We start from the raw sequence: 25,000 nt of genomic DNA on the forward strand, positions 1-25,000 counted from the left end.
CTAGTGGTTTTCCACTGCTAGTGTTTTTTTCCATTTGCTCTAGTGGTTTTCCACAGTACCCTTTCTATCAAGCGGAACTTAAAATGCTTAAAAAAGAAAATTAAGCTGCATGACCTAAAATGTAAAGTTTTGGAGGCAAAATGATGCCCAAAGAATCATGCTTTAAGCAAACATCAGCCTGACTCAGTGGTTCAAACAGCGAGTGGCTTCTATGTGCCAGGTAGGCCTGCAGGTCAATACGCTGACCCATCCGGCATATCGATACCCAACACCTCCACACCCGCTCTGTCCAGAGCACCGACGTCCGTTCCCATCCCAAAGCATCACAAACCTCCACGGTAGCCTGGGGGGCTGGAGGAACTTGTCATTACAAACTGGTTAGAGGTGGGACTTCAGGACAGAATCGAGGAGGCAAAACACATCTGGTTTTATGCTGTTAGGTTTTGGACACTTCTTAGCCAGAAGCAAAAAGACCTTAAGAGTTTCTGGGGGCTTCCCTGGTGGTCCAGTGGTCAAGACTCTGCACTCCCAATGCAGGGGGCCCGGGTTCCATCCCCGGCCAGGGAACTAGATCCCGCATGCCGCAACTAAAAGATCCTGCATGCTGCAACTAAGACCCGGCACAGCCAAACAAATACATATTAAAAAAAAAAAAAAAAAGTTTCCGAATCCCACACAGTCATACTATTGTTCATAGTGAAATCAAGTACAGTTTTATTTAAGAATTGGAAATAATTTCTGTGAAAGAAAATCCAATATTTAAATAAACATTTCTGCATGTAAAAAGAAGAGTAATTACCCCATTAGGTTACTCTCCTAGCTTAAGCTATGGGACAGTCCCTCAGGAGCAAGTGCTCGCGACCGCTCCTGATGGCCGGTCGTCGGAGCCCGGGACAGGGCGTCAGGCCTCCATGGCGGGGCAGAGAGAGCAAGCCTCTCCCACCACGCCAGACAGGCTGGGGTCGCCTGGCCTCACCAAGCCACTGCAGAAGCAAAACGCAGAGGGACAGCACAACTACCTAAGGCAGTAAGAAAGTGCAGAGAAGCCACAGTGGTTCACCGTTCGTGTCACAGAGGGGCTGCGACCAAACGGAGCTGCAGTCGAGACCCTACGGAACCTCACCTGTCAACGCAACCGCTTGCTTTAGCGATGTTTCCCCATCGTGTTAATCACCCAGAGTGCTAAATAGGTGGGAGGGACTAATAAAGTTCACTTTGTAGGCTCATGCAGCAGTTTATGACAAGGAAGCGCTGGCGGGGTGCGCTGCCTTCTGCCCTCTGCCAGGCTCGCCTACAACCTCGCTTTGGCAAACTGCCGTTCTCGGCCCCAGCCTGCAAACCCTCATGAAATGCTTCATCTTGCACTGCTTCAAAATAGCTTTGTTCTGTGCAGTGCCTATTTTCCATTTCAGAGTCTCCGCTTTGAAACCTGCAACGGAAAAAGAAATCTCCTGACGGTTTCTTAATTTGAGGGAACCGGCGATGTGGCCTTTACCGAAAATAAGCTTTCGGGAATACCCAAGAAGCCTGTACCTCATTAACCTGATTCTCTTCCTTGTGCGCTGCCACTGCTGAATTTATAAAGTTAAAAATAACCTGAAGATCTCAGTGCTAGAAGAAAGTCAATCACTTGCCCAATCCTGCCCCTAAGTAGTTCATCTTTGATCCCCAAGTAATCGCAGACTTCCGCCCTGGGTTACAAATCAGGGTGGGAACTTGCTTGTGGAACTGCTCTTTCAAGCAGAGCAGAACGTCACATCCAGCCCAGGTGGTGTGACAGCAGCACCTCCCTGCCGACACCAGGGCCTGCCTCCTGAGCTCCAGGCCTGGCAGGCAGGCGGAGGAAGGACAGACCGTCAGAGGCCAACACCTCTGGTCTTACTGTCCGCAAAGGCAGGGTCGTCACTAGCTCCTCTCCATCTGCTAAAGAGACACCTTCACGACCTCCAGTGGTCATGAAAGCTGGGTCCTGACCTGCTAGATGCAGCGAGAAAGGACTTTCCCTCAAAGAGCTGGGGGTGGCAGCCAAAACCTCAGCTACACCCTCCTCAGTTTTGCAATCCTGTTAAGTGGAGTTTATTTCACTAGGAGTGGGGTCTGCAGAACAAGTTTAGCACCGATTCAAGTCCCCAAACATAGTAAGTGCATGTTGATGTCCCACCGGGCAGCGTTCCCGCCAGAAGAATCTGCCGCGAGACTCTGGCTGCTGCCTGGGTTGTCTGCCTGCGAGACCTCAGGAGGCCGAGGCTGGAATCTGTCCGGTCCTCAAACCAGCAAATGTCACACCTGCCACCGATGAACCTGTAAACATCTTTGGTATATATAATGATGAAAAAACTAATTAGGCCATGAAATCTAGAAATAAGTTAATATTTTGAGCGGGTAAGATGCTTTTTTGCACACACACATTTCCGGTACCTGGTACAGTGAACCAAACGTCCATTCTCGTGTAACTCATGCAACATTGGTTTCGTTTATGTCACCTCTGTCACCAAAGCCTGAAAAACGTTTGACATTGTTCTTCTAAGTCTTCACAAGACCCCTGCGAGGTAGGTGGTATTGACCCCATCCTACAGATGGGGAGGTCTAGGCACGGAAAGGTTTAGTGGCTCCTCGAAAACCGCGTGGCGTGGCGTGGCGTGGCGTGGCGTGGCAGCGCTCCAGCCGGGGGCCGATGCCACCTCTGATTCACGCTCTGTTGGTGCCACTGCAGGAGTGCATGGAAGGAACTCACACTGAGAGCAAGTCGCTCCCTGGTCCAGAATTCAACAAGGGTCTCAAAGCTTGTATGTTTGACTCGTAAAGCCAACCACTCTTCCCGAACTTGAAAAACAAAAGTACTGACTAAATCTCAGCTGGGATTATTTGCCCTATTTTTTTTCATGAGTTGACTTGCTTGAATTTCATAGTTGTTTATGCTCAAACCCCTTTGGAAAAGACAGTTTGAAATGGCATTAGGGACGATGGAATTTCGAGAACAGACCATAGAAATCAATGGTTAATAGATTTAAGTCAAAACACAAAAATATAAGCTATGATAGAATAAGAATAAACCCCAAGTAAACGGAGAGCAGTATTTCTCAACGTTTAACAATGCCTTGCACAGAGCAGGTGTCCAGGAAGCATTTTTTTGGATAAAGGAGAAATGACACATCTTTGATATGCCTGTCACTGGTAACAGCCCCCTTTTGGGAGGAGCCAGGACCCAGGAAAGCCACAGGGGCCCACAGTCTCCCTGGCCCGGGGAGCCCCGGTAACACAAAGCATCAGCTGAGTCACCTGGAGGTGTCCTGTGCTGCCTTTCTGCCAAATGAAAGGTGGGGCTCACACGCCAAGCGAGTCCCGAGTTCATACTGCTGTTTTTGAAAACAGGTAAGTAAACATGATGAGATATATGAAGAGCCAAAGTGCCTTAGAAGGAAGTGTCTTTAAAATGGTAGAGATGCTCATGCACTTAAGGACAGAAACGGAGGTTAAAGCTGTGCTGTTTGTGTGTTTCGGTCCAAGTAAGGATTCTGAACGGGTTTCTAACACTAGTAAGTACTGGTGCCACGTACCCCTTCCCGCTGCAGGAGCCTCTCTCAGCACCTAGAGTGAGCCCACCTCTCCCCAGGGGTCTTGGTTACAACTTAACACCCCTGGCCTCGTGGGGGATGGAGCGTGGCCTAGGCTCTCCCCAGGCACGTCGGGGGGGGCACTGCCAAGTACTGCTGTTATTTGCTTCTTGTCCACCTTTAATCTATGTCCTACCTTGATGCAGCCCGAGAAGAGGCTGCTCCGGGGCAGGGGGGAGGTGCGAGTGGGGGTGGGAGGGGGGGGTCCTTTGGTCCTAAGGCCTTCTGACCATTTGATCTTGAGTGATATTCCAGAAGAGTAACTGGTGACATACAAAATGATTTAAGAAAGTCCGTTCTGCAGAGCGGCCAACAGGAAGCAGTTCCGTCCCACGCTGCCTGGAGTGGGAGGCCCCCCGGCCTGGCCTGGGCCGCCCGGGCCTATCATAGTTCCACCTTGACCCCCTTTATGAAAGGCAGGCCCGTGGGCACCCGCTTCTTATACTCCAGGTACTCGTCTCCAAAAAAGTGAATCAGCGAGATCTCCTCCTCCTCTGTCCGGTCGCGGAAGAAGCGCCACACTGTCAGAGCGTAGCTCACGCCGCAGATGGGGTTACACAGCACCACCTGACGGAGGGACACAGGGTTAGTGGACTGGGGTCAGTGTGACCCGAAACCTTGAACTTCAGCGGCATGTGCTGCTCTCCAACGACCACAGAGGACTTCCTGCCAAGGGCCCAAGAAACTCTTGAAATATCACTAGGGTCTTTGACACCCTGAGCCAGGGCGCCATTGACAGAAACCACACCATCACTTTCACAACAGGGCTAAACACCCATCACTGTAGCTTTCGCTCGTATGCTTTTCTGTTGTTCCTCTGACCTGAGAGATACCTAAAAACTGAAAGGGAAGAGCAACCTCTCGGATTTCAACCCCCAGGCAGGGGCGCTAGCAACGCCTCCCTCCACCCCCATACGTGAATTCCCATTCCAAGCACCACTGCCTTCCCGCGTGGCTCCCAGCCTGCCCCCTTCCTAGCACGCTCCCTCCCACCCCACAGCCGCCTGGCCCCCTGCCTCCGGCCCCCGCAACCTTCCTGCGCACGTGCCGTCGATACACTGCTATCAGCTAAGCCCCCAAAACCACTTCTTCCATCACATCACTCCCCTGTTCGGAAAGCACGAAGGCCTCAACCACGCCTCCTCCGCCCGGCTTTCGAAGCCCAGGAAAGCAGCTCCTTGGCCCACTTCTTCTGTGTAGCTCAGGGAGCCCACTGACCCACCCCTGCCCACTCCGACGGACCCCCCGGCCCCCACCCGGGACGTGTGTCTTCCCCACATGGGTGACCTCACTTCTTCTCACCACTGTTTACTGAGCACCTACTGTGTTCCCAGCACATGCCAAGCCCTTTACCACCAACCAGTAAGCCATTCGACGCCCAGAGCAAGCCTCTTGAGTAGCGCTGCCGCCCCCCGCTTAACCCGCAAGGAAACGGAGGCCAGTCAGTTGATGTTAGAGCCGGACCGGCCCCACCCGACCGCCGGCGACCCCAGAGCCTGTGCCGCCACCGCCAGCAGACCCTAGAGCGGGGTTTCCCAGTCTCAAGCCGCAACCCGTCATGGAGCCAGGAGATCAATCCCGTGCATCCGAAACGGCATTACAAACGCTAACAAGACAGGAAACAGAGTGTTTTGTACACAGTCAGGGTGAGTGTTGTTCAGGAAAGATTGGTGCAGTTTTCACACACACTTGTGTGCCGGGTCATGGTGTAGAAAGAGCTACAGTCAAAGAAGTATGAAGAGCTCTCCAGTCCTAGAGCACTTCGGTTTATTAGCTAGCACTTACGGCAGATTACATGACTCCACTACAATCACTCTGTCCCCGGGGAACGTGATCGTTAACGCGGCGGAGTCTTAAGTTTCAGAGTTCCAAGTTTTCACACAAATGCTGTGCAGTAACCTACTACACCACTGGGGGGCACCAGAGTGCCCCCCATACCATGCACTGCAACGGGATGCCTGGGGGGCCCGATTGCATGTTCCCAGAGGTGATGAGTTTTCTAAGCTCTATCCACATTCTCTGGCCGAGTCCTTCTAGGACTAAGAAAACAGATTCAAGAGACAATGCTCAAGAAACAAGGCTCGGTCTGCAGCCCGAGACAGAGCAAACCTCCCTCGCTCATGTTAAACCTGACACATGACCCTCGGCTCATCCACAGCAGCCTCTAATGAAAATCAGCTAAGCTGCCCCTTGAGTGGCAAAGGGCTCTCCCCAAAGCCCCATCTCTGTCCTCATCCCACTGGGATGCTCCAGATCTAAGTTAAAGAGGCAGAAAAGGGGTACGACAGGGGGGGTGACGGCGCCTAGAATCGCCGAGCGTTTACAAGCTTAGGACACCCAGGTTTTAAGTACATAGCAACAAAGGCGAAAGACTAAATCAGTTCTTCTGACTTTTATTTAACTATCACTTGAAACATGGCAGGGAACACGTGCACCTATTTAAAAAGGACCAACAGGGAATTCCCTGGTGGTCCAGTGGTTAAGACTCCATGCTTCCACTGCAGGGGGTCCAGGTTCAGTCCCTGCTAAGGGAACTAAGATCCCACCAGCTGCACGGCGTGGCCAATAAATAAATAAAAAAGTAAACGCAACACTTAAAAAAAAAAAAAAAAAGAAAATGGAAAAAAAATTAAAAAGACCAACAACTTCGTGAATACACTGAAATCTACTGAATTATACACTTTGAAATGGTGAATTTTATGATATTTAAATTACATGTCGATTTAAAGCATATTTTTAAAAACTTTAAAGGAGACCAGTATCGTATGTGATACCATACCTGGGTTCCGATACTCCAGTAAAACCACCCAACATAAGAAGGATGCCGGAACCAAGCGTATACTCCGCTTGTCACCAGAGTGTGGGTTTCTGACTTTTCATTCTGCACCACGTGGTTGAAATTGGAACCAGCTGTAAACATCGCCGCTTTCCTCAGACACTCTCCAAAGACCACCATCAGCAGCCCCGCGGCGCTGAGCCAGGTGATCTGCTTCAGTTCTGCAGGAGAGGGATGGTGACAACCGGGGAGTGAAGACCCTGCACTCCTGAGTTCCCCTCTGCATGCTTAAAGTTAACCTATGTTTCGAAAGACAGGAACACTAGAACACATGCTGGTGGGCAATCGGCACCTGTCATCACGTTAAAATTTAATTATAAACGAAACACATTCCCCTAAGTTGTGCTGTTCACCCATTCATGTTAAAACGCCAACAGCCCAGTTAGAGCGTCATGGCAAAGAGCTGACACGCTCCCATCCTTCCTCTGGGGGCAAAGACAGCTAAGTGAAGCCGAGAAGGATCCAGCGTCTCCCGCCTTGGCCCTCTACTGAATCTTAGGAACTACATACATTTCATTTAACTTGCTGTGGAAAGTTCAGTGTCAGAGTAGGTTCCAGATGCAGTAGTCTTTGCTAATAAAATGTTTACATGAAATTTCTCAAGTCACAGAAAAGGAACAGATCCAAATCTTCTGACTGTAAAATTGGTATTACAGCTATCAGAGGTTGGGACTTCACGTTAAATGGTACACACTACGTCCCGCAAGGCTTAAAGAGTAAGGTCAACACATCCTCCATTCCAAATCCAGAAGCGGAATTCACAAGTGGAGCTCATCCTTTATAAACAGCTTAGTGAGGATAGAGGTCTGGGGAAAATCACTCGGGGAGATTAGACCTGAGAGCTGAACCCACGTCACTGTCCTCAGGCCCACGTGGAAGCCACCCATCTCCCCTGCGGAGGGGAAAGCAGGGCACACTGACCTGGCCAGAAGATATTTTCAAGTGTGAACTCTATCCAAGAAGAAAGAGCTGCTACTGTATACTCCACACTGTGATTCAGGAGAAAGGAATCCAAGGACAGACTCTTGGGGTTATTGACTGCTGTGACTAAGTACTCAGAATAATGGAACAATGACAGGGAGCACATATACCTATTTAAAAACAAGAAGAACGAGAGGTAAGTTGGGGCAAGGGAATCAAGTTAGCCTTTAAGTCCAAGTACAGATTTGGTCTGAACTGTCCCTGAATTCTATGATGAGGGCCTGCTGTCACCTGTCTGAGAGTGGACATCAGGCACCCACACGTAGCATTATTCCCTGAGGTTTGCAGAAAGTGGGGTTGTAAAGGGACTATGTTTTTGAATGTCACAGGAGGGAAAAAAAGAAAAAAAACCAAAAAACAAAAAACATAGGTTAGGAAGGCACTATAGGCCTTCAGCCTTTTTTAAAATGACACTACACACAGTAAAACATGAAAGAGAGAAGTATCAAAATAAAGTAGTGATGTATGTCGAATACAAAAATTCGAAAAACTGAAATAATTCCAGCAAAGAAGGATTAGATGGCTCAGAGTATTGATAATAGGAGATAAAGCTTTTTACCTTGAAGCCACTGGTTCATATCCAGGTCAGGGACTAGAAGGCTCAAGGGACTGAAATCATAGTGTAGGGAAAAATCCTACACTGGCCGTGGGGGAGGCACTAGATGTGACCTAATAGAAATTAGAGACGGAAAAGGCCTGTGAAGACGAGCCAGAGCCTTGCCCCTTCCTGTCACTGAGGACCAGTACCCTGTTCTGGGAAGGGCTGGTCACATTACTGAAGGTGCAGCAGATGAGAGCACCTATGGGAAGGGTGCCAGGGAGACCTGTTTCCACCTGCGACAGAAGCAACCAACGGGCACGAGTTCTCAAGGTTCGAGATGCGGGAATCTGGGAAGCTAGAGGCCTCATTCCCTTAGAGCCCTCACTAGCCTTCAGCCAGCCAGGGATGCGGGAATCTCACTACTGACCCTCTGATCCGCCCACCCTCACCTCAAAACTATCCTTCCCAAAGCACTTCTTACCAGCCAAAGTGATTCCAAGAAGACTGGCTAAAACTTAGCAGCACTCCACAGCCAAACACAAAGCCAAGGAAACAGGCTCGGATGGCTATCTGAAACGGACCCAAAAGAGGATCAGTCACCTGGTTGTTCACAGAGCATACATCCTACTTCCTGGGATAAGTAGGCCACCCCGCAAGTCCATGGAGCCGATTTGCTCAGAGGTTAACAGGGTGAAGCAGGGCTGCCTGGGTTCAAAGCCCACCCCTGTATGGCTCTGCGGCCTTAGGCAAGTTACTTAATCTCTCCGGACCTCGGTTTCCCCACCTACACAATGGGGATGACAAGAGTACCTACCTCTGAGGACTGCTGTGAAGATCACCCATGTAAAGCACTTAAGACAAGTGCTTCGTAAGTAAGGTTTAGCTACCATTACTATTATGATTGCTACTGTCACTCAGGGCTGTGGGAAAACTGCGTTAAACCTAGCTTATAGGCCGGATTCTCCCAAGTCCATGCAGCGAATCTGGTCGGGGCAGCCGGGACTCTGCGCCCAGCCCCCTCCACGTAAGTGCGGGGGCCTCTGACCTCAGACTTGACAGCCGGTAGCTCTCCACACCTTAAATTACATAAAAGAACTCGTGGGCCCGCTCACTCCCCACCCCACGTGCATCTGCCGCAGCTGCTGAACGGCACCAACCGCAACTTCCCACCCACTCCGCCGGGGGGAGGGGGCCCGCGCCCCACGCCCCCCGGGACTGGCAGGGAGGGGGCCCTCCTGCCACCTGACCTCGCAGCTGCTAAAAGACGCGGCCGGGGGAGGCAGCCCCTCTCGCGGGCCGCGCTCTCGGCAGACCCGGGCCTCGACCCCGGGGGGCCGGTGCCCACGCGCCGCGCCCAGCCCGCCCGGCCCCCGGCCCGGCCCGGCCCCCGGCCCCCGGCCCGGCCCGGCCCGCACCTGGTAGCGCGGCGGCCGGTAGAGCAGCAGCAGCAGTGCGTTGAGTCCAGCCACGTAGAGCGCCAGCCCGGTGCGGCCCTGCAGGCCGGCGCGCGTGAGCAGCGGCAGCGCGAGCACCGAGGCGCCCAGCAGGAAGGTGGCGAGGCTGAGGCGCGCCTCGGAGCCCGGCGGAGTCCGCGCCGCGCAGCCCGCCATGGCGCAGGGCGGCGGACCAGCGGGCGGCTGCCCCAACCGTAGCCGGGGGAAACCCGCCCGCCGCGCCTGCGCACTGCGCTGCCGACGCCGGCCGGGAAGGGTAGCCGCCCAGACCTGCGCACCGCCCGCGAGCTCTCGCGATACCGCCGCGCCGCGCGGCGGGCCCGAATTTGACAGGAGCGCCCCGCCCCGCCCCGCCCCGCCATCCCCCCCGGGACCCCCTGACCCAGGCAGAGCTGCGGCTGGCGGGCGGGGCCGCGGGGAGTCTGGGCCCTGGGCCGAGAAGTTGCCGGCGGCGTCTGCCAGGAGTCGGCCCCAAACTCCAGGATGTCCCCGTCCAGAGAAATCACGTGAAATCGAAAGCACCCGGCCCCTGCCCCCGCCGCTCACGGGCCCCGCGCGGTCCCCGGCGAAACCGACAGTCCTGGGCACGCGGGCGCTGGCCGGCGATCCGCCTCCACCCCACCGCGCCCCAGGGGGTCCGCGCGCAGAGACCACCCGCCCTCGGCAGGGTCTCCGAGCGCCCGCTGGGCGCCCAGGCTGCGGGGACACGACCCTTGGGGCATGCACGCGGCGGGGTGACGGCCCACTTTTGTTCGTATCGAGGGCGAATGTGAGCCGACGGTGGAAATCCTCAAGACATTACGTTTTTTATAAGGCAGCATGCAAAACTTTACACTGTGATCCTGACTTCACTTGGGAAAAAGGAAAGCATGTGTGTGAGCCTGGGAAAATGTTTGGAATAGAAGCCAAAATTACTTCACAACGATAATCTTCAGGTGGTAGGGACTCTGGGAGACTTTTACTGTCTTTTTGTATGTTTTTGTATTTTCCGTATGGCCCACAATCAATCTATATTACTTAGGAATTGTTCCTTACTTTACCGGCGCGGCATTTCGGAACTTCCCGGACCGGGGATCCAACCCGTGCCCCCTGCAGTAGAAGGGCTTAGTCTTAACCACTGGACCACTGGGGAAGTCCTGTTCCTTAATTTTTTAAAAGGTAAATGCCTCCACTTCCGGGCGCTCACAAAGGCCTGATGGAGGAAAAAGGCAAGTAAGCAAATGACTAGAATAAACGATGGTGGGATGGGAGTGGGTCTGGAGCCAAGTAGGGATAGAGAGGGAACGGGAGGGACCCCAGGGAGAGGCCCGCCCGTGGGTGGGAGCGTTAGGAGTCTGCCCGGAGGAGTTGGTACTGGCAGCCCGCCTGAGGCTGGAAATGAGAGCAAGGACATCTACAGGAGGGAGGGGACCGAGTTTTGCAGATACAGAGGCAGGAGGAAGCAAGCCTGAAGCGGGATAGGGGACAGGCCCTGGGGGAGGCTGGAACCCAGAGTAGTGGGTCAGAGAGCCATAAGGGCAGGTGGGCTGTGAGCTGCAGCCGGCCCAGTCTGCCTCTGAGTCCCTGGCCACTCTACCTTCCTGTGTCCTTGCAGGACCAGGCAGGAGGCCTGGTGTCTGGAAAGCTGGGTTCAGGGAAGGCTGGAGAGCCTGCCTCAGCAACTTTGTGAGCTCGGGCAAAGCAACTCTATGAGCCTCAACTTCCTATAAAATAGGGATCCTGATTTCACGGGTCTCCTACCGACGTTCTGCAAACCCGGTATCACGTTTAAAATGTGCTCAGAAGACATTTGCTAAACTCGATAGATGGGAACTGAAAGGAGATTTAATGTTTTAAAATCCAGCGTCACCCAGTTGCAGCGCCACGTGGGAAGGAAGCCTGGACTGTTACTGGGGTCTGAGAGCCAGGGTCCTGCCACTGTCCCCTGTTTCTACTGTCTCCCCGACTCAGGACCTCTCCTGCATCTCCAGGACACCTCAGGGCCGCTAGAGGGTGTTCACTGCCTCTTCACTCCTGGGAGTGAGTCTGGCCCTGGGGCAGAGGGCTGCTCCCAGGAAGCTCCTTTTCTGGCCATCGGTATCTGCTCTCCACGCTGGCTTGTGGCAGGGGCCGTCCCTGTTCTGGGGGCACAGAGTAACACGCAATGCAGGTTGGAAGGCTTGAGCAACTCTCTCTTCTCTGCCCATCAGTTCCTCTTAGACCATACATCTCCATCAGTCCCAACTTGGAGAAGGGAGAAAGAAGGGGGAGGCAGTCCCCTTCCAGGTAGGGCCAGACCAGCGGGAAAGGGAATTTTTAGAAGTCACTAGAGTTGCTGAATCTGTCAGGCCCCGGGGGTTCACAGAGGCGTGATGGAAGAGAAAGGCAAGTAAGCAAAGGTATGTACACACTGGCATAGACCCAGAGCAACAAAGTCACACAGAGAGATACACAGGCACACAGAGAAACAGTAATTCACAGAGATATAGACAGAAACACAGAGACCTGCTTTCCCACCAGAGAGGAAAGCAATCTGATCAAACATGTCCACTCTGCACCCAGCTCTCCCGTGTCACTCCAGTTTGTCATCCCCTAGGCTAGAGGAACAGCACACTTACAGTAATATAAGAAAATAAAGAAAAACCAGTCAGCCTGGGGATGCCTTGCTTTCCATTTTTTTCCCCTCTAAATAAGCATTTGAATGTGTTTTGTTCTAGGAGCTTTGAGGCAAGCACAAAGGGAACCCTTTCTCATGCAGGAAGTCCCCTCTCTAGGGCCTCCCCTCCCCGCCCCCCAATCCAGCCATCCACCCACCAGCTGAGGTGGCTTTCCATCCTGGGCCCAAGTGGGGATCCCTCTTGTTTTAAAAAGCCGTCAGAACCATGTTGACTTTTCCAAGTTAAGCTGCAGGCTGAGGTGAAATTAGGCTCCCTTTTCTCAAACAGGGTTGCTTTGCGGAGCAAGAGGAACTGTAGGAAGGGGGAAGGCTGCAGAGCAAGCAGGAGAAGGGGCAAGGATGGGTGTTAACCAGGCACCTCCACCCACACCAGCTTCCCAGGACGAAAGGCTGGCTCCTGTCCAAGCTTGACACCAAGTAGGAAACAGCTCTGGAACTCTGCCTCTCCCTCCTCCCTGATGGTGGGTGACCTCCTGGGACTCCTTGTCACTCACAGGCCTCTGCCCCATCCACTTCCCACGTGGAGGCCAGGAGGGGCCTGTCCATTGTGGCGGCAGTTCGCTCTGATCCTGCAAAAGTTGTTTTCTCTTCCCCTCCTCTGGCCATTCCCCACTCCAGGCATGAAGGCCGCGCCCCGCCCCCCCCGCCCCGCCCCGGTCCGGTAAATGACTCTTAATTTATGAGCACATCAGCCCAACGTGCATAAGTCATATGTGCACAAAGGGGCCGGGTAAATATTTAAAGATTAGAGCCAGCTGGGGAGAAGCACAAAAGGCTGGGACAATGAGGGTCTCCCAGAATTCACTCTCTCTGAGCTGGGCCAGCCCGGTTCAGTGTAGATGCACTCACCGGAGTCCCAGCCTTTGTCCCCTGGAGGGCCCTTGGCTGCCGGGCTATTCGGAGTCCTAACCCAGCCAAAGAGATTTAAACAATCGCAGCCTCTCCAACCCCATCTGGAGACAATTGGCTGAGTCATTTCTGAGCTTTTGCCGTGTCCCAATAGTTAATTACATGGAGCAATCACTTCATTCCATTTAGAAATGCATCCTGGAGGGGGACGCACATTTCTCCCTCCAGTCACTGCACAGGCAGTGGCCTCCGCAGCACCTAACAGCTTGGGTAGCTTTAAATGCCTGGGGGCTGCAGGAAGGCAGGGGTTCCCATCCAGGGCCTGCATCGTTCTGTAATGTTCTTTCTTTTGCCAAAGTCAAGAAAACCAAATGGAGGAAGAGAGGACAAAGGCACAGGTCACTCTGGGCCTTAAATTCCCCAGCCTGAGGAAGCCACGGGCTTTGAGTAGCCCTGGAAGCCCCCAGAGCTCTCCTGAGTTATAGAAAGAATTTTTCCTGAATGAGCAGAGGGCAGCCTGTGTCCCCCCCCAGCGCCCTGCCTGGACTTGTGCCCCTTTCCAAGCCCCCTGGGAACCCCAGAGGCTAAAGATGGAAAGGGAGTCGGTGGCCTACATCCCGGCTTGCGTAAGCCGGGTTTCTAAGCTGGTCCATGCCCTTGCCGGCAGCCCGAGAGCGCTTGGTCCTGCTTGCTGTCAGAGGGGACGAGGTGAACCCGCAGCCGCTCCCCCTACGTGGGAAAACGCCTCCCCCGCCTCCGCACGCGCCCTCGGAGCCCAGCCTGCCTAGGGTGTGTAGGATGCCCAGACGCAAAGCTTGCAAACAGAACTGGGGGTCCCTAGCCTGGGGTGTCCACGCAGGATCTCGGTGGAGACTCCGGTCTTTTCCAACGACCTTGCCAAATGCAAAAATCTGCCTTTAACTTAGTGGGGGTATCGGCTGCCCAGAAGACTGACCCGAATTGGGGGTAAAGGGTGGCGAGGGTGGCGAGGAAACTGTCTCTGAAGGTGGGAAAAAGGTAAGATGGAATTTGCACAGAGTTCCCTTTCAGCTTTGAGCCCCGCGCGACCCTCGGCCAGCTGGAGGCGACGAACGCGCCAAGGTGGCTGTTTGTGGTGAGGGAGCCGCGCGAGGACCCGCGCAAGCCCGGAAAGTGGGGGAGGAGACCGGCCTAGGTGGGGAGACGCCAGCTGAGGACCCGCCAGAGGGGGAGGGGGGCGCAGCGGGCAGTTCCGGGGTGGGGGTCGGGGGCAGCGGAGGCGGAGGCCCATCAAGCCGGCAGGGGCGGAGCTTGACAGCCCGAATTCCTCCCGGGCCCCCCGGGCCGGCCTCGCCTGCCGCAGCCAAAGCAGAACATTGCGAATTAGCGCATTTTGCGGTCAATTTTCCACTGCTTAAGAAACACTAAGCCACCCACGTGAGCGGCCCCACCCAGAGCGGCCGGGATCTCGGGGCACGGGCTCGAGAGGGGTGGTGGCCCTAGGAGCTGCGGGGGCCCGGGTGCAGGCGGCGGCGTCTCGCGGGCCCCTTTATTGCGGCCCGGACTCCGGAGAGGGGGCGGGCCCGGCGCCCCGCTGTGGGCCGCGAGGGCTGCGCCGAGGGCCGTTGCTTTGCTAATAACGCCGGGGTTGAAAGGCGCGGGCGGCGGTTTATGGGGAGGGATCATAACGCGGGGACAAGTTGCCCGGCTGCCCGCGCGGCTCGAGAGCGGGGGCGGGGGGGTGGGGTGAGGGAGGCCGCCCGAGCGGGGCGCGCGCCCAGCCTCCCTGCAGATGTGCAGCTGGAAGCCCGCGCGCGGCGGGGCGCCCGGAGTTCGGCCCGAGGGGTCGGGCGGGGGCGCGGCTTTGTGGGGCCTGCGCAATGCCCTTAACGCTCGGCTGCCCGCTTTGTGCCCGGCCTCGCCGCCCGCCCGCCCCGCGGCGCCTTTGTACCGCGCCGCCACCGCCCCAAGCCCGAGCGAACCCGCCGAAGCCACGCGGGGCCGGCCGGCCGGCCCCGGCGCTTCAAAGCCGCCCGGCGCGTGCCAGCGCCCGCAGTCCCGCCGCGGCCCCGCCACCCGCCCTGGGCCGGGCCCGGCCCGGATCTGGCCGGCGGGCCCTGCGGCCGGGGCGAAAGAACACTTGGGAGCCGCTGTCGCCGACGCTTCTGCCTGAAAGGAGGGCGGGGAGCGATTCTCCACGCTGCTTGGCGCCTGGGAACGCCACTGCCGGGCAGGGGGCCCATCAGTACCCCGAGCGGGGGTGGATGGGTAAGAGGATGGAGCTGGGGCCCACCAAGGACCCAGCAATTTCCCCTCCCCCTCCCACCGGGACCCCGCAGAGGCCCGTTTGTTCAGTCTTCGGCAGCACGGCTCCACTGCCGAACCTGTGGGTCCTTGCGACTTCCACAGCGGCCTCCCAAGCAGCACCAGGGGCCGCATGTTCACTGAGGCCAAGGGAACTCAGTAAGGGGAGCTGTCGTAGGTTTGAACCCAGGGACTCCCGCAGACGTCAGTTTTCCCGTCCCTCCCAGCTCCCGGAGCCCAGCCTCCTGAAGCCCAGGCAGGGACTGCACCGGAGTCCTGCTATAGGGCCTAGCCGGTCCGGGGGCAGGTGTCTCCTCCTCTGGGCTCCTTGGGGCTCCAGCCACAGCCTGAATAATGAAAAGGGGTTGACATCCCGGACCTCCACACGCGCAGAACGGTGCTCTCCCCAGATGCTCAGTGGTCTTCACCACCACCTCCCATTTGTTGGGACCCAGAGGAGGCCCATGGCAGGGCTGGGGGCAGTAAACTCCTAGGCCTTCCCTGTGGAAAGGCCTTTCCTCTGAGGAAAGGTCCTCAGAGCCCGAGTTTTCCAGCCTGCAAGCTCAGGACTGGGCGTGGGGGAGGCCTTTCTGACTGCCCTGGCCTGAGGCTGCCTGCCGCTTGCCCCCAAGTTTGAAGAGTGTGGGTTGGGTCCTAACGGGGCCAGAGGGCCCCTGAGCCCAGACTGAAGCCCGACGCAGGACTGCTGCCAGTCCCGAGGCCCCAAGGAGGAGGAGGCTGGCTGTGGCCCCGCGGGCGGGCTGCATGCTTTAATGGGACACATGTTGCTGCTTGGCCCCCGCGGGCCTGGTCTGCACCTGGCTTTGAGTGGCCACAGGCAGAAAATTGCTGCATTGTCCCGACATTAGGGCGAGTAATGTGGCATCGCCAGCGCGGCCCGAGCGTGAAGCCCGCAGAGAGGCCTCGCCGGCGGGTGCTCCGTGCCGCCGCATCCTCACCAGGCCCGAGGAGGCCCGGTACTCAGTCATAGTCATTAGTGGGTCTTGCAGCCAGCTGGGCCCATGGACCTCCCCCAGTGGGCTTGGTGGTGAGGCCCAGAACTTAGGGAGACTGGGATGGGAGGGGATGGGCATGGGAAGGGATTCCAGACCCAGGCAGCGGTGAGGGTGAGAGGGGTAAAAAGGAAAGACCTCGAGGCCCTCCCTGGTGGTGCAGTGGTTGAGAGTCCGCCTGCCAGTGCAGGGGACGTGGGTTCGGTCCCTGGTCCGGGAAGATCCCACATGCCGCGGAGCAACTAAGCCCGCGTGCCACAACTACTGAGCCTGCATTCTAGAGCCCACGAGCCACAACTACTGAGCCTGTGTGCCACAACTACGGAAGCCCGCGCGCCTAGAGCCCGTGCTCCCCAACAAGAGAAGCCACCGCAAGGAGAAGCCCGCGCACCGCAACGAAGAGTAGCCCCTGCTCGCCGCAACTAGAGAAAGCCCGCGCGCAGCAACGAAGACCCAACGCAGACAAAAAAAAAAAGAAAGAAACACTGAGAAAGGTTAAAGGTGGTCCCTCAGGAGGGAGGAGGGGTCCTGGAGGTGAGGCCTGGACTAAGGGAAGAGAAGAGACAGAGGGAGGTGGCGAACTTCCCAGTTTGTCCCTCTCTCATCCCCTCCCCCTGGGGGTTCCACAAGTCCAGGAGCGCCTCATTGACATGTAAACGAGGGGCCCCTATAAAGGCGGTGCCGCCTCCAGTGGTCTCCGCTACGACAACATGGGCACTGAGTCCGAGACCCAGGGCAGCTCTGGCGGCCCCGCCGGCAACTTCCGCAAGGTCTGGGGTCCTGAGGGCTGCGGGGGTGAGGGGTGAGGCAGAGGGCGAGAGGGCCAAGGCCCTGCCCTCTAACTGCTGCTCACCCACAGATCTCCAAGCCGCTGATGGAGAAGAAGCGACGGGCGCGCATTAATGTGTCGCTGGAGCAGCTCAGATCGTTGCTAGAGAAACACTACTCTCACCAGGTGAGAAAGGGGACCCGGTGGAGGTCAGGGATGATACGACCCCCAGCCTCATCCGCCCCAGCCCAGGCTGCGGGGCTAAGAGCCCTTTCCACGGATCCCCAGATCCGGAAACGCAAGCTGGAGAAGGCAGACATACTGGAGCTGAGCGTCAAGTACATGAAAAGCCTTCAGAACTCGGTGCAAGGTAGCGGGATGGCTTGGGGGGTCGGACGAAGAGGCGGGGGAACTTGTGGGGTCAGAGCCATGGATTCTACAAGGCCAGATAAAGGAGGGATGGATGGAGAAGAACTGCTCAGGGCAGTGGGCAGCTGAGTTCGGAGGGGGCCCCATATTGCTGTGAGTGGCCAGGCAGCAAAAGCCCGGCTGGCTGTGGAGCTGTAATGCGGGTGGGCGAAGGTCTGGACCCGGGAAGCGGGGAGCGGGTTCGGGCTGACTCCCCTCCCTTCTCTTCCCTCCCTCCACACTTCTCCCCTCCCTTGCTCTCTCCTCTCTGCATCTTTCCTTTCCTCCTCCTCTCCCCTGCTTTCCGCATTTTTCTCATCCGCCTCCCTCCGCCCAGGGCTCTGGCCGGTCCCCAGCGGAGCCGAGCACCCGTCGGGCTTCCGCGGCTGTCTGCCGGGCGTCAGCCAACTTCTGCGGCGCGGAGAGGAGGGCGGCGACGGCCTGCGCTGCCCCCTGGCGCACGAGCGCGCGGCTGGCAGCACCATGGACAGCGCCAGTCCCGGCCCCGAGGCGCCCGCGCGGCGCGGCCCCGGCGCGCCCCCCGTTTGGGCCCCTGCTCCGGCCGCCGGCGGCTCGCGGTCGCCGCCACCCCGGCTCCTCTTCTCTGGAGGTCTCCCCGCTCAGTCCACCAGCATCCCCGCGCCGCAGTCGGCGTCTCGCCGCTTCGCCGAGAGCCCGGGGCCGGGGCTGCGCTTGTGGCGGCCCTGGTGAGGATCAGGTGCGGCCTCGGACTCACGGAGGCCCTCGTCTGGCCTGGGGACGCAGGGACTGTTTTGGACGGCCGGGACTCGGGTCATCGGTTCCGGTTCCGGGACGGGGTGGCCGGGAGGGTGCCGCGTCTCTTCGAACTCGGGAAAATACACGGAGCTACGATTGGACCGGGTTCTGCGCGTGTAGCCATAACCCACCCCCCACCCCAGGCCTACCCACTTAGGCCGGACCCGCTTTCTCCTCCTCCCACCTTCCAGTGGCGCTGGGAGTGGGTGTCCCGGGCTGCGCCCCTTTCCCAGGGCCCCTGGCGGGCAGCTCGTCCCCGCCCCGCGGCCGCGCCGCGGTGGGAAGGTCGCCGTCGGCAGCGGCACGGAGCGGACCCCTCGCAGCGAGGAGAATCGCTGCCCCGCCCCTGCCCATTCAGCCGGCCAGGGACGCCCGGTTCCCACCGGCACAAAGCGCGCCAGGCCCCGCCCCCGCCGGCAAGGGGCCCCCATCCCATCCCCATCCCGGACCCACTCGGCTTCCAGGGATCCCCACCCCCTCCGCACGCGGCGCGGCCCACCCGCCGGCGCGCGCTCCTAAGTCTGCCCTCTCGGAAGCCCCCTCCTTAGCGACCCAGCCCAGCGCCCGCTCAGCGCTGCGGCCCCGCCCGGTAAGATGCTCCTCCACCTACCGCCCCGGCCCCCCGACGCTTGGCTCCGCGCCGCTTCTGGTAGGGACCCCGCGCACTGTCGCGCCGACTTGAGGGCTGCTAGGGCACACCCCGGCTCCTCTCAAGGGAGCGTTCACTTCTGCCCACTTGGAAAAGACCCCGGCCCCGCAGAGTCCCCGACTCCGGACCTCTGGGGCCTGCAGGGAGCCCACCACCCTTGACAACCCCGGGAGTGCTGTGCGACGGTTTACTCGTCCGAAAATGAGGTCACTGCTGTGTCCGGACTCGAACCCGGGGCTCCCGGCCCGCGAGGGGAAGCCTGGGGGTGGAGGACAGGGATCCTGCGCTGAGGCCAGGAAGAGATCCTAGCACCTCCTCCCACCAGCTTGAAACTCAAAATAAGGACAGCGCGAACGTGTGAAATGGGTATAAAGAGGCCACGAAGGTTCTCATTTCTCCCAGGATGCCTACTTAGGTGAATCTTTTGGAACTACTGACATCAGCTTTGTATAAAACGTTTCTCATTTGGGGCTGCCCCTGCCTTGCCGTGTGCTAAACCCGTCCTGGTCAGACCGCGGGGAGAGGGCGACCCGGCTCCCCTACCGCAGCCAGCGGGCTCTCCGGAGCTGGGGCGGGGGTCCTGCAGTGGTGGTCCCGGGGCGGCCTCTCGGGTCTCAACTTCCCGACACTAATCCTTCTGCAGGCCACCCGGCTCCTGCCGGCCACCAGGTGGCGATCTTACATCGCGGACCCAGGGCACGTCCTCCCAATTCCAACCCAGGCTGGGGGGCGGGTCAACCGGCACCATGGGTCCTCCTCCCCTAGGCACGGCTCCAACTGCTCCGCCTTTCTCGCCCTCCAGAATCAGCCTCACTGGGGTGAGCGGTCCCTGAGGCCAAACCCGGGCAGGGGCTGCCATCTGCACTCCTAGGTCATCTCCGCCCTTTATTAGGGCTTTGGAGCCCACCGGGCCGCTCCATCCTGCTGCTGTCCCAGGTCTGACTCACTCGCTGAGTGGGGCCGCTGGATTTGCCTAGAGAAAGGGGCAAGTCCAACCCAAAGGAAGGGTGCGCTAGCGGAGGAATTCAGGACCCAGAGGGAGAGACGTTTAGGGGCAGCTGGCCAGCGGTGCTGTTAGGTTCCAAGTGTTTCCATGAAACCGGCCTCGGATTGCCCGGTGCAAATCATAGGAAGTTTTTATTAGACTCTGTACAGAAGATAAATGCTCAGTTGTCCAAAAAAACTACAAACAGATCCCTGGCTCTGGGCTGGGTGGTGGTATGAAGACAGAGCTCCCTCCACAGTGAACCCAGGGTCAAGCTGCTCATCAGGGCAGCAAACAGGCCTGGAGGCTAGACAAAGTGAGAGAGGGAGCCCCAGGCTCCGGGGGCCTCTGCTTGGGGTCCCCCCTCCTCTTTAATAATTTTGTAAAAACCAGGACTGGAGGGACTTCGGGGGACCACGCCTCCCTGCAAGTATTGCCGTTGGATATGAAATACACAGATGGGGTATAAAAACCCAAGGGGACAAATCGGCCGGCGGTGGGGTGGGGAACAGTGGCTAACTGGCTACCTCTGCCCCCATATCACATGTTGGTCCTTGAAGGCACAGCAGCGTTGGCGAGGCAGGCCTCCCACGGCTGAGGCTGGACCGGAGCCCCCTGCCTTACTCACCTGTGGCCAGCTCCTCCCCCCAAGTTACCCCACAGCCAGAGACGGAAGGGGCCTCTGAAGGTGAGACAGAGCTGCGTAGTGCCCCCTGTTCTCCCGGCTCCCAGAGGCCTCTCTGGAGCTGGGACCCCATCTGGAGGGTGAGGAGACAGGCTTGGCCACCTGAGGGGCAGAGGCAGTGCTGCAATTCCAGGTTGCAGAGCAGGAGGGAAGAGGGGGTAGACCAGCTCCTTGTGGGCCCTGGAACCCCCTCCAGATCTTCACATGTAGGGGCCACTGCATGGAGGAGGCAGGGGATGGAATGAGACAGCCTTTGCATTCGCCCCGGCCCCTCCAGCTCAAAGGCCACAGCTATTCCCGGGCTTCTCCTTAGCCTGAGTCTAGGGTCTTGCTCCATGCAAGACCCAGCAGGCCCTCCCCAGGGCCCATGGCCAAGCCCAGGCCTGCAAGAGGTCTGCCCAGCATAGAGAGCAAAGAAGACCCCTGCCCCAGGGTGGAGGAAGACTCTTACCAGGGGCCAGGTTCTGGGTTCACCCAGAAGCTGCGAGGCCTCTAAGCCAGGGTCCCTTCCTGGCCAGACCTGCACGGGTTGGGGATGGCCACCAGGATTAAGGAAGCCCGCGCCCCTTTGCTTGTTTTCTCCACCACGTACCCACGGCCTTCACGGTGGGAGCCACAGAGGTGGCTGACATGTTGGGCGTAGGCAATGGAGGCACAGTGATGAGGGTGGGTGTGGTGCCAATGGTGAGGGTGCAAAAGCGTTGTGCTTTAGCTCGGCTGGGGAGAGTTCTCAAGGGGGCCAGGGGCACTAAGTGTGGGAGGCCTCAGGCTTGGGGGCCACGCCAGGCCCCTGAAAACTGACTCCCACAAAGGACGCATGGAGGGTCCTCCACCACTCTTACTCCCTGCCCACTCGTTGGCGGCCGGGGCACACAGACCAGGAGACTTGTCCGAACAGTCCTGAGAGTTAACACGGACACCTGCTCATCACAGATCCGGAAACCAAGGCAGAACAAGTCAGCAGGGAGACCTGCCCAGAGAACTTGGCTTGGGCTCTGAAGACCCCTGTGCTTACAGACCCTCTGTACCTCACCCCCTGAGGTGTGACAGTTACGGTGCAGTGGGAAGCCGGGTGCAGTCTGGTGGCTCCTGCAGGGTGGGCTTTGTTCCGTCAGGCGGTAGCCCCGTCTCCGGGCTCCCCCGCCACCCCACGTCCCCAGCCCAGCTGCCCCGTGCGGAGGCCGCCTTTTCCCAAGCCCCAGCCTCACTCTGCCCGGAGATGCCCTGCCCAGAGGCTGGTCCGTGCCCGGTGTGGTCGTCCAGGGCGGGCGTTGCCCCTCCAGGCAATGGCCGCTTCCGGGGCGGCAGACAGCCGCCGCCCCGTCAGGGCTAGCGCCAAGTCCAGGCGCCGCCGGCGGTCTCAGCGCAGCCTGCCCCGAGCCTGGGCCGGGTTAGGATGGCATCTTTGGTGCTTTGGCCCCGTGGGTGGCCCGGCCCGCCTGGAGACTTGGGGAGGCGCCGGCGGGCCCTAAGACGCCGAACCCATCGAGTCCGAGTGCAGCGTGACGTAGCCCGACGACTCCGAGGGCGAGCTCAAGAAGCTGCTGGTGCTGCCGCCGCCGCCCGCCGCGCGCAGGCCCCCGGGTTCGCCCCACGACGCGCTCAGGCCGGTCCGCAGGGTCCCGGGACGCGCGTGGGCGGCCGGGCGCGGCCCGGGGCTCCGTTGCGCGCCGCCGCCGCCAGGGGGCGCCGCGTCCCCGCCGGGCTGGGCGCCGTCGCGGGTAAGGGCGCGGACGGCGAAGGGCCCGGGCGAGGCGGGCTGGCGGCGCAGGGCCTGCGGCTCCCGCTCGAAGGCGGTCAGCGCGAAGGCGTCGGGCAGCAGCGAGGCCGAGGCGCAGCGGGCGCCGGGCCCGGCGCGGCGGCGCGGGCTGCCGGGGGGCGAGCCGGGGGCGAGGCGCGGGCCGTCGTCCAGGGCCGGGGGGCGCAGCGACAGCAGGCTCTCGGCCGAGCGACGGCGCGGGCGGAAGGGGGGCGCGTCCTCCGCCAGCAGGTCGCCGCGGCGCCGGTCGGGCCCGCCGGGCAGCACCAGGGCGGCCAGGTCCTCGCCGGAGCCCCAGCGCGGTAGGAACGTGGGCAGCGGAACGGCGGCCCACACGTCCGCGTCGTCGTGGGAGAAGCGTCGCGTGGGCGGGACCTGTCAGGACCAAGGGGTTAACCCGGGCTGCCCTCCTGGAAAAGGGGGACCTAGCCTCCCCTCACCGGGCAGGGCCGCCTGAGGTCAGGGACCAGGCCTGGTCCAGGGCACCCCGGTTTGGAGCTGTGAGATTTGGGGCAAGTGACAGAATCCCTCCAAACCTCAGTGTTATCATCCGTAGCTTGGGTCAGTTGGGGAGAAGTCCCCTTGAGTAGGGTGCCGAGCCCCAAGGAAACAACACAGGCACCAGATGGACCATCCTCCTAGAGCACCAGCGAACTTGGGCACGGGGGCTGGGGTGCCCCCCATGGGTCCACCTGCACAGGCTCTGTGACCCGGGGCCAGCCCGTCTTGGGAGGATGAAAGCCAGCCCCAGGAGCTGTGGCAGGCGTGAGATGGGCTCAGAGAGGAAAGGCCTCGGAGAGGCATATTTGCGTCTCCAGCCCTGGCTGTCCCTACCTGCAGGTACTGCATCTTGTCCTCCTGCAAGGGCCGCAGAGGGTAGAACTGGGGCAGGTCCCCCTCCAGGGCAGAGAGCTCATACTTGGCCGTCCTGTCCAGGGCCACAAAGTCACCCCCATAGCTGTAGTCCAGGGAGCGGTCCAACACTAGGTCTGGGGGGATGCCACCTTCCAGGCTGGTTTCTGCAGGGCGGGGCAGAAGCTTAGGGCCATGGAAACTTGGGGGCATCCAGGAATGGGTCCCAGGGACCCCCAGAGACACACGCAGGGCTGGTGGGCTGGTTAACAGAAAAGGAGAAGGGCGGGGTCCTCTATTCAGATCCTGACTCTGCCACCTTTTAGTTGAGGGACTGGGTGTCTTTTTTTTTTTTTTTTTTTTTTTTTTGCGGTACCCCGGCCTCTCACCGCCGTGGCCTCTCCCGTTGCGGAGCACAGGCTCCGGACGCGCAGGCCCAGCGGCCACGGCTCACGGGCCCAGCCGCTCCGCGGCACGTGGGATCCTCCCGGACCGGGGCACGAACCCGCGTCCCCTGCATCGGCAGGCGGACTCTCAACCACTGCGCCACCAGGGAAGCCCTGAGGGACTGGGGAAGTCACAGACCCTGAGCCAGTTTCCTCCTCTGTGGGGGTGAGCACTAAATAGACACAAGGAGCTGACACTGCCTGGCAGGTGGCAAGGGCTCGGCCCAGGGTCACATTATTACTGCTGGCAGGGAGACAGGACCGGCCTACAGGAGCCCCGGGGCAGTTCACCAGGACCCCTGAGGTTGGAAGCTCCACGGAACACATTCAGGCTGGAGTCCACAGCCACTCTGTTAACCAGAACGTCTGATTAACTGGAACCCTGGGGGCGGCCAAGCCATACAGGAGAATGCCCCGTGGGACACCAGGCTTGGGTCCTTTAGGGGTTTAGGAACCTTTGGGGTAGAACCAGGGGGCTCTGAGAGCTGTTATCCCGCGGACCCCCAGTGGCCTCACCCAGGCGCCAGTCTCCCTGGGGGGCATTCTCAGACCATCCTCACCGTCATCCGAGCCCTCATCGTTGGCCATGAGGGCCATGCACTTCTCCCAGACAGCCTTGAGGTCAGCGCGGTAGCGGTCGCAGGCCCAGAGGAATACGGGCAGCAGCAGGGCCTGGGTCACGGAGCACCACAGCACACACAGGGCCATCCAGGGCGCCGAGGCGTCAGCCCACAGGCTGCTGAAGCTCACCACCTGCGGGCACAGGGCTGGGCCTGGCACCCGGCAGGACCCCCATCACCCAGCTTCCCTCCCCGGCCTCACTTCTCCCACCCGTGGGGCAGGCCTGACTGCCCACCTACCGGGGGCGGGGGAGGGGGCGGGGCGGGGCCGGGGGCGGGGGCGGGGCCGGGGCGGGGCCGGGGGCGGGGCCGGGGGCGGGGCGGGGGCGGGGGAGGAGACGGACAAAGCTCTGGGCACTTGGGCAGGAAAGAGACAGAGCGTGAGGGGAGAAGTCCCTGCCCACCGACAGCCGCTGGTGCCAAGATGAACAGTCACAGCCCCGTGTGTGCACAGCCCTTCACGGTGCACCGGGTAGCACTGGGCATACGGCCTCCCTCATTTCACCCGTGACTGCCCAGGGAGGAGGCGGCGTGGATTACCATCGAGAGCCAGGTCTCAGGTCTCCCAGTTCAGAGACCTTTCTACCATCCCCGCTGCTCCATGGCCAGCGGCCTCCTTGGCCCTGCCCCTACTCGGAGGGTCTAGACCTCAGACCCCAGAGGTCTAGAATCAAAGCGGTTTCTGGGGGTCAGAGGATCCAAGCAGGTGGCCTTTGGGTCACTGCCTAGGGACGCCTCATTCCTCCGCCCCCAGGAGAGTTCATTCCCCCGCTGAGTGACAGGACTATTCCTCTTTCAGAGCAGAAGTGGCCATGATGCAGAC

The 25,000-nt window shown here is 59.3% G+C and overlaps 3 protein-coding genes and 1 non-coding gene across 4 annotated transcripts; 2 read left to right on the top strand and 2 right to left on the bottom strand.

Moving 5' to 3' along the window:
- The first annotated feature begins 494 nt into the window (after positions 1–494).
- TRNAG-CCC (transfer RNA glycine (anticodon CCC)) lies at positions 495–567 on the top strand. The gene has a single exon. It is a non-coding gene; the product is annotated as a tRNA-Gly (tRNA).
- A 1,784-nt stretch (positions 568–2,351) lies between these two features.
- ICMT (isoprenylcysteine carboxyl methyltransferase) lies at positions 2,352–9,639 on the bottom strand. The gene is made up of 5 exons (XM_024125586.2): positions 9,388–9,639; positions 8,454–8,542; positions 7,372–7,541; positions 6,394–6,611; positions 2,352–4,181 (listed from the first exon to the last, which is right to left on the bottom strand). Exons 1-5 carry the CDS (start codon positions 9,580–9,582, stop codon positions 3,999–4,001), a joined length of 855 nt encoding a protein of 284 aa, XP_023981354.1. The 5' UTR covers positions 9,583–9,639; the 3' UTR covers positions 2,352–3,998.
- Positions 9,640–17,101: 7,462 nt separating this feature from the next.
- On the top strand, positions 17,102–18,115 carry HES3 (hes family bHLH transcription factor 3). The gene is made up of 3 exons (XM_024125262.1): positions 17,102–17,182; positions 17,285–17,366; positions 17,742–18,115. Exons 1-3 carry the CDS (start codon positions 17,102–17,104, stop codon positions 18,113–18,115), a joined length of 537 nt encoding a protein of 178 aa, XP_023981030.1.
- A 3,102-nt stretch (positions 18,116–21,217) lies between these two features.
- On the bottom strand, positions 21,218–24,310 carry LOC102985504 (probable G-protein coupled receptor 153; the record flags this gene model as incomplete). The annotated part of the gene is made up of 3 exons (XM_028487068.2): positions 21,218–22,634; positions 23,094–23,278; positions 24,118–24,310. Coding segments are annotated over 3 exons (1,044 nt in total), but the record flags the coding sequence as incomplete, so codon positions are not given.
- Between the last annotated feature and the right edge of the window lie 690 nt (positions 24,311–25,000).

The sequence above is a fragment of the Physeter macrocephalus genome, unplaced genomic scaffold, assembly GCF_002837175.3.
Source record: "Physeter macrocephalus isolate SW-GA unplaced genomic scaffold, ASM283717v5 random_1288, whole genome shotgun sequence".
Taxonomy (NCBI): Eukaryota; Metazoa; Chordata; class Mammalia; order Artiodactyla; family Physeteridae; genus Physeter; species Physeter macrocephalus.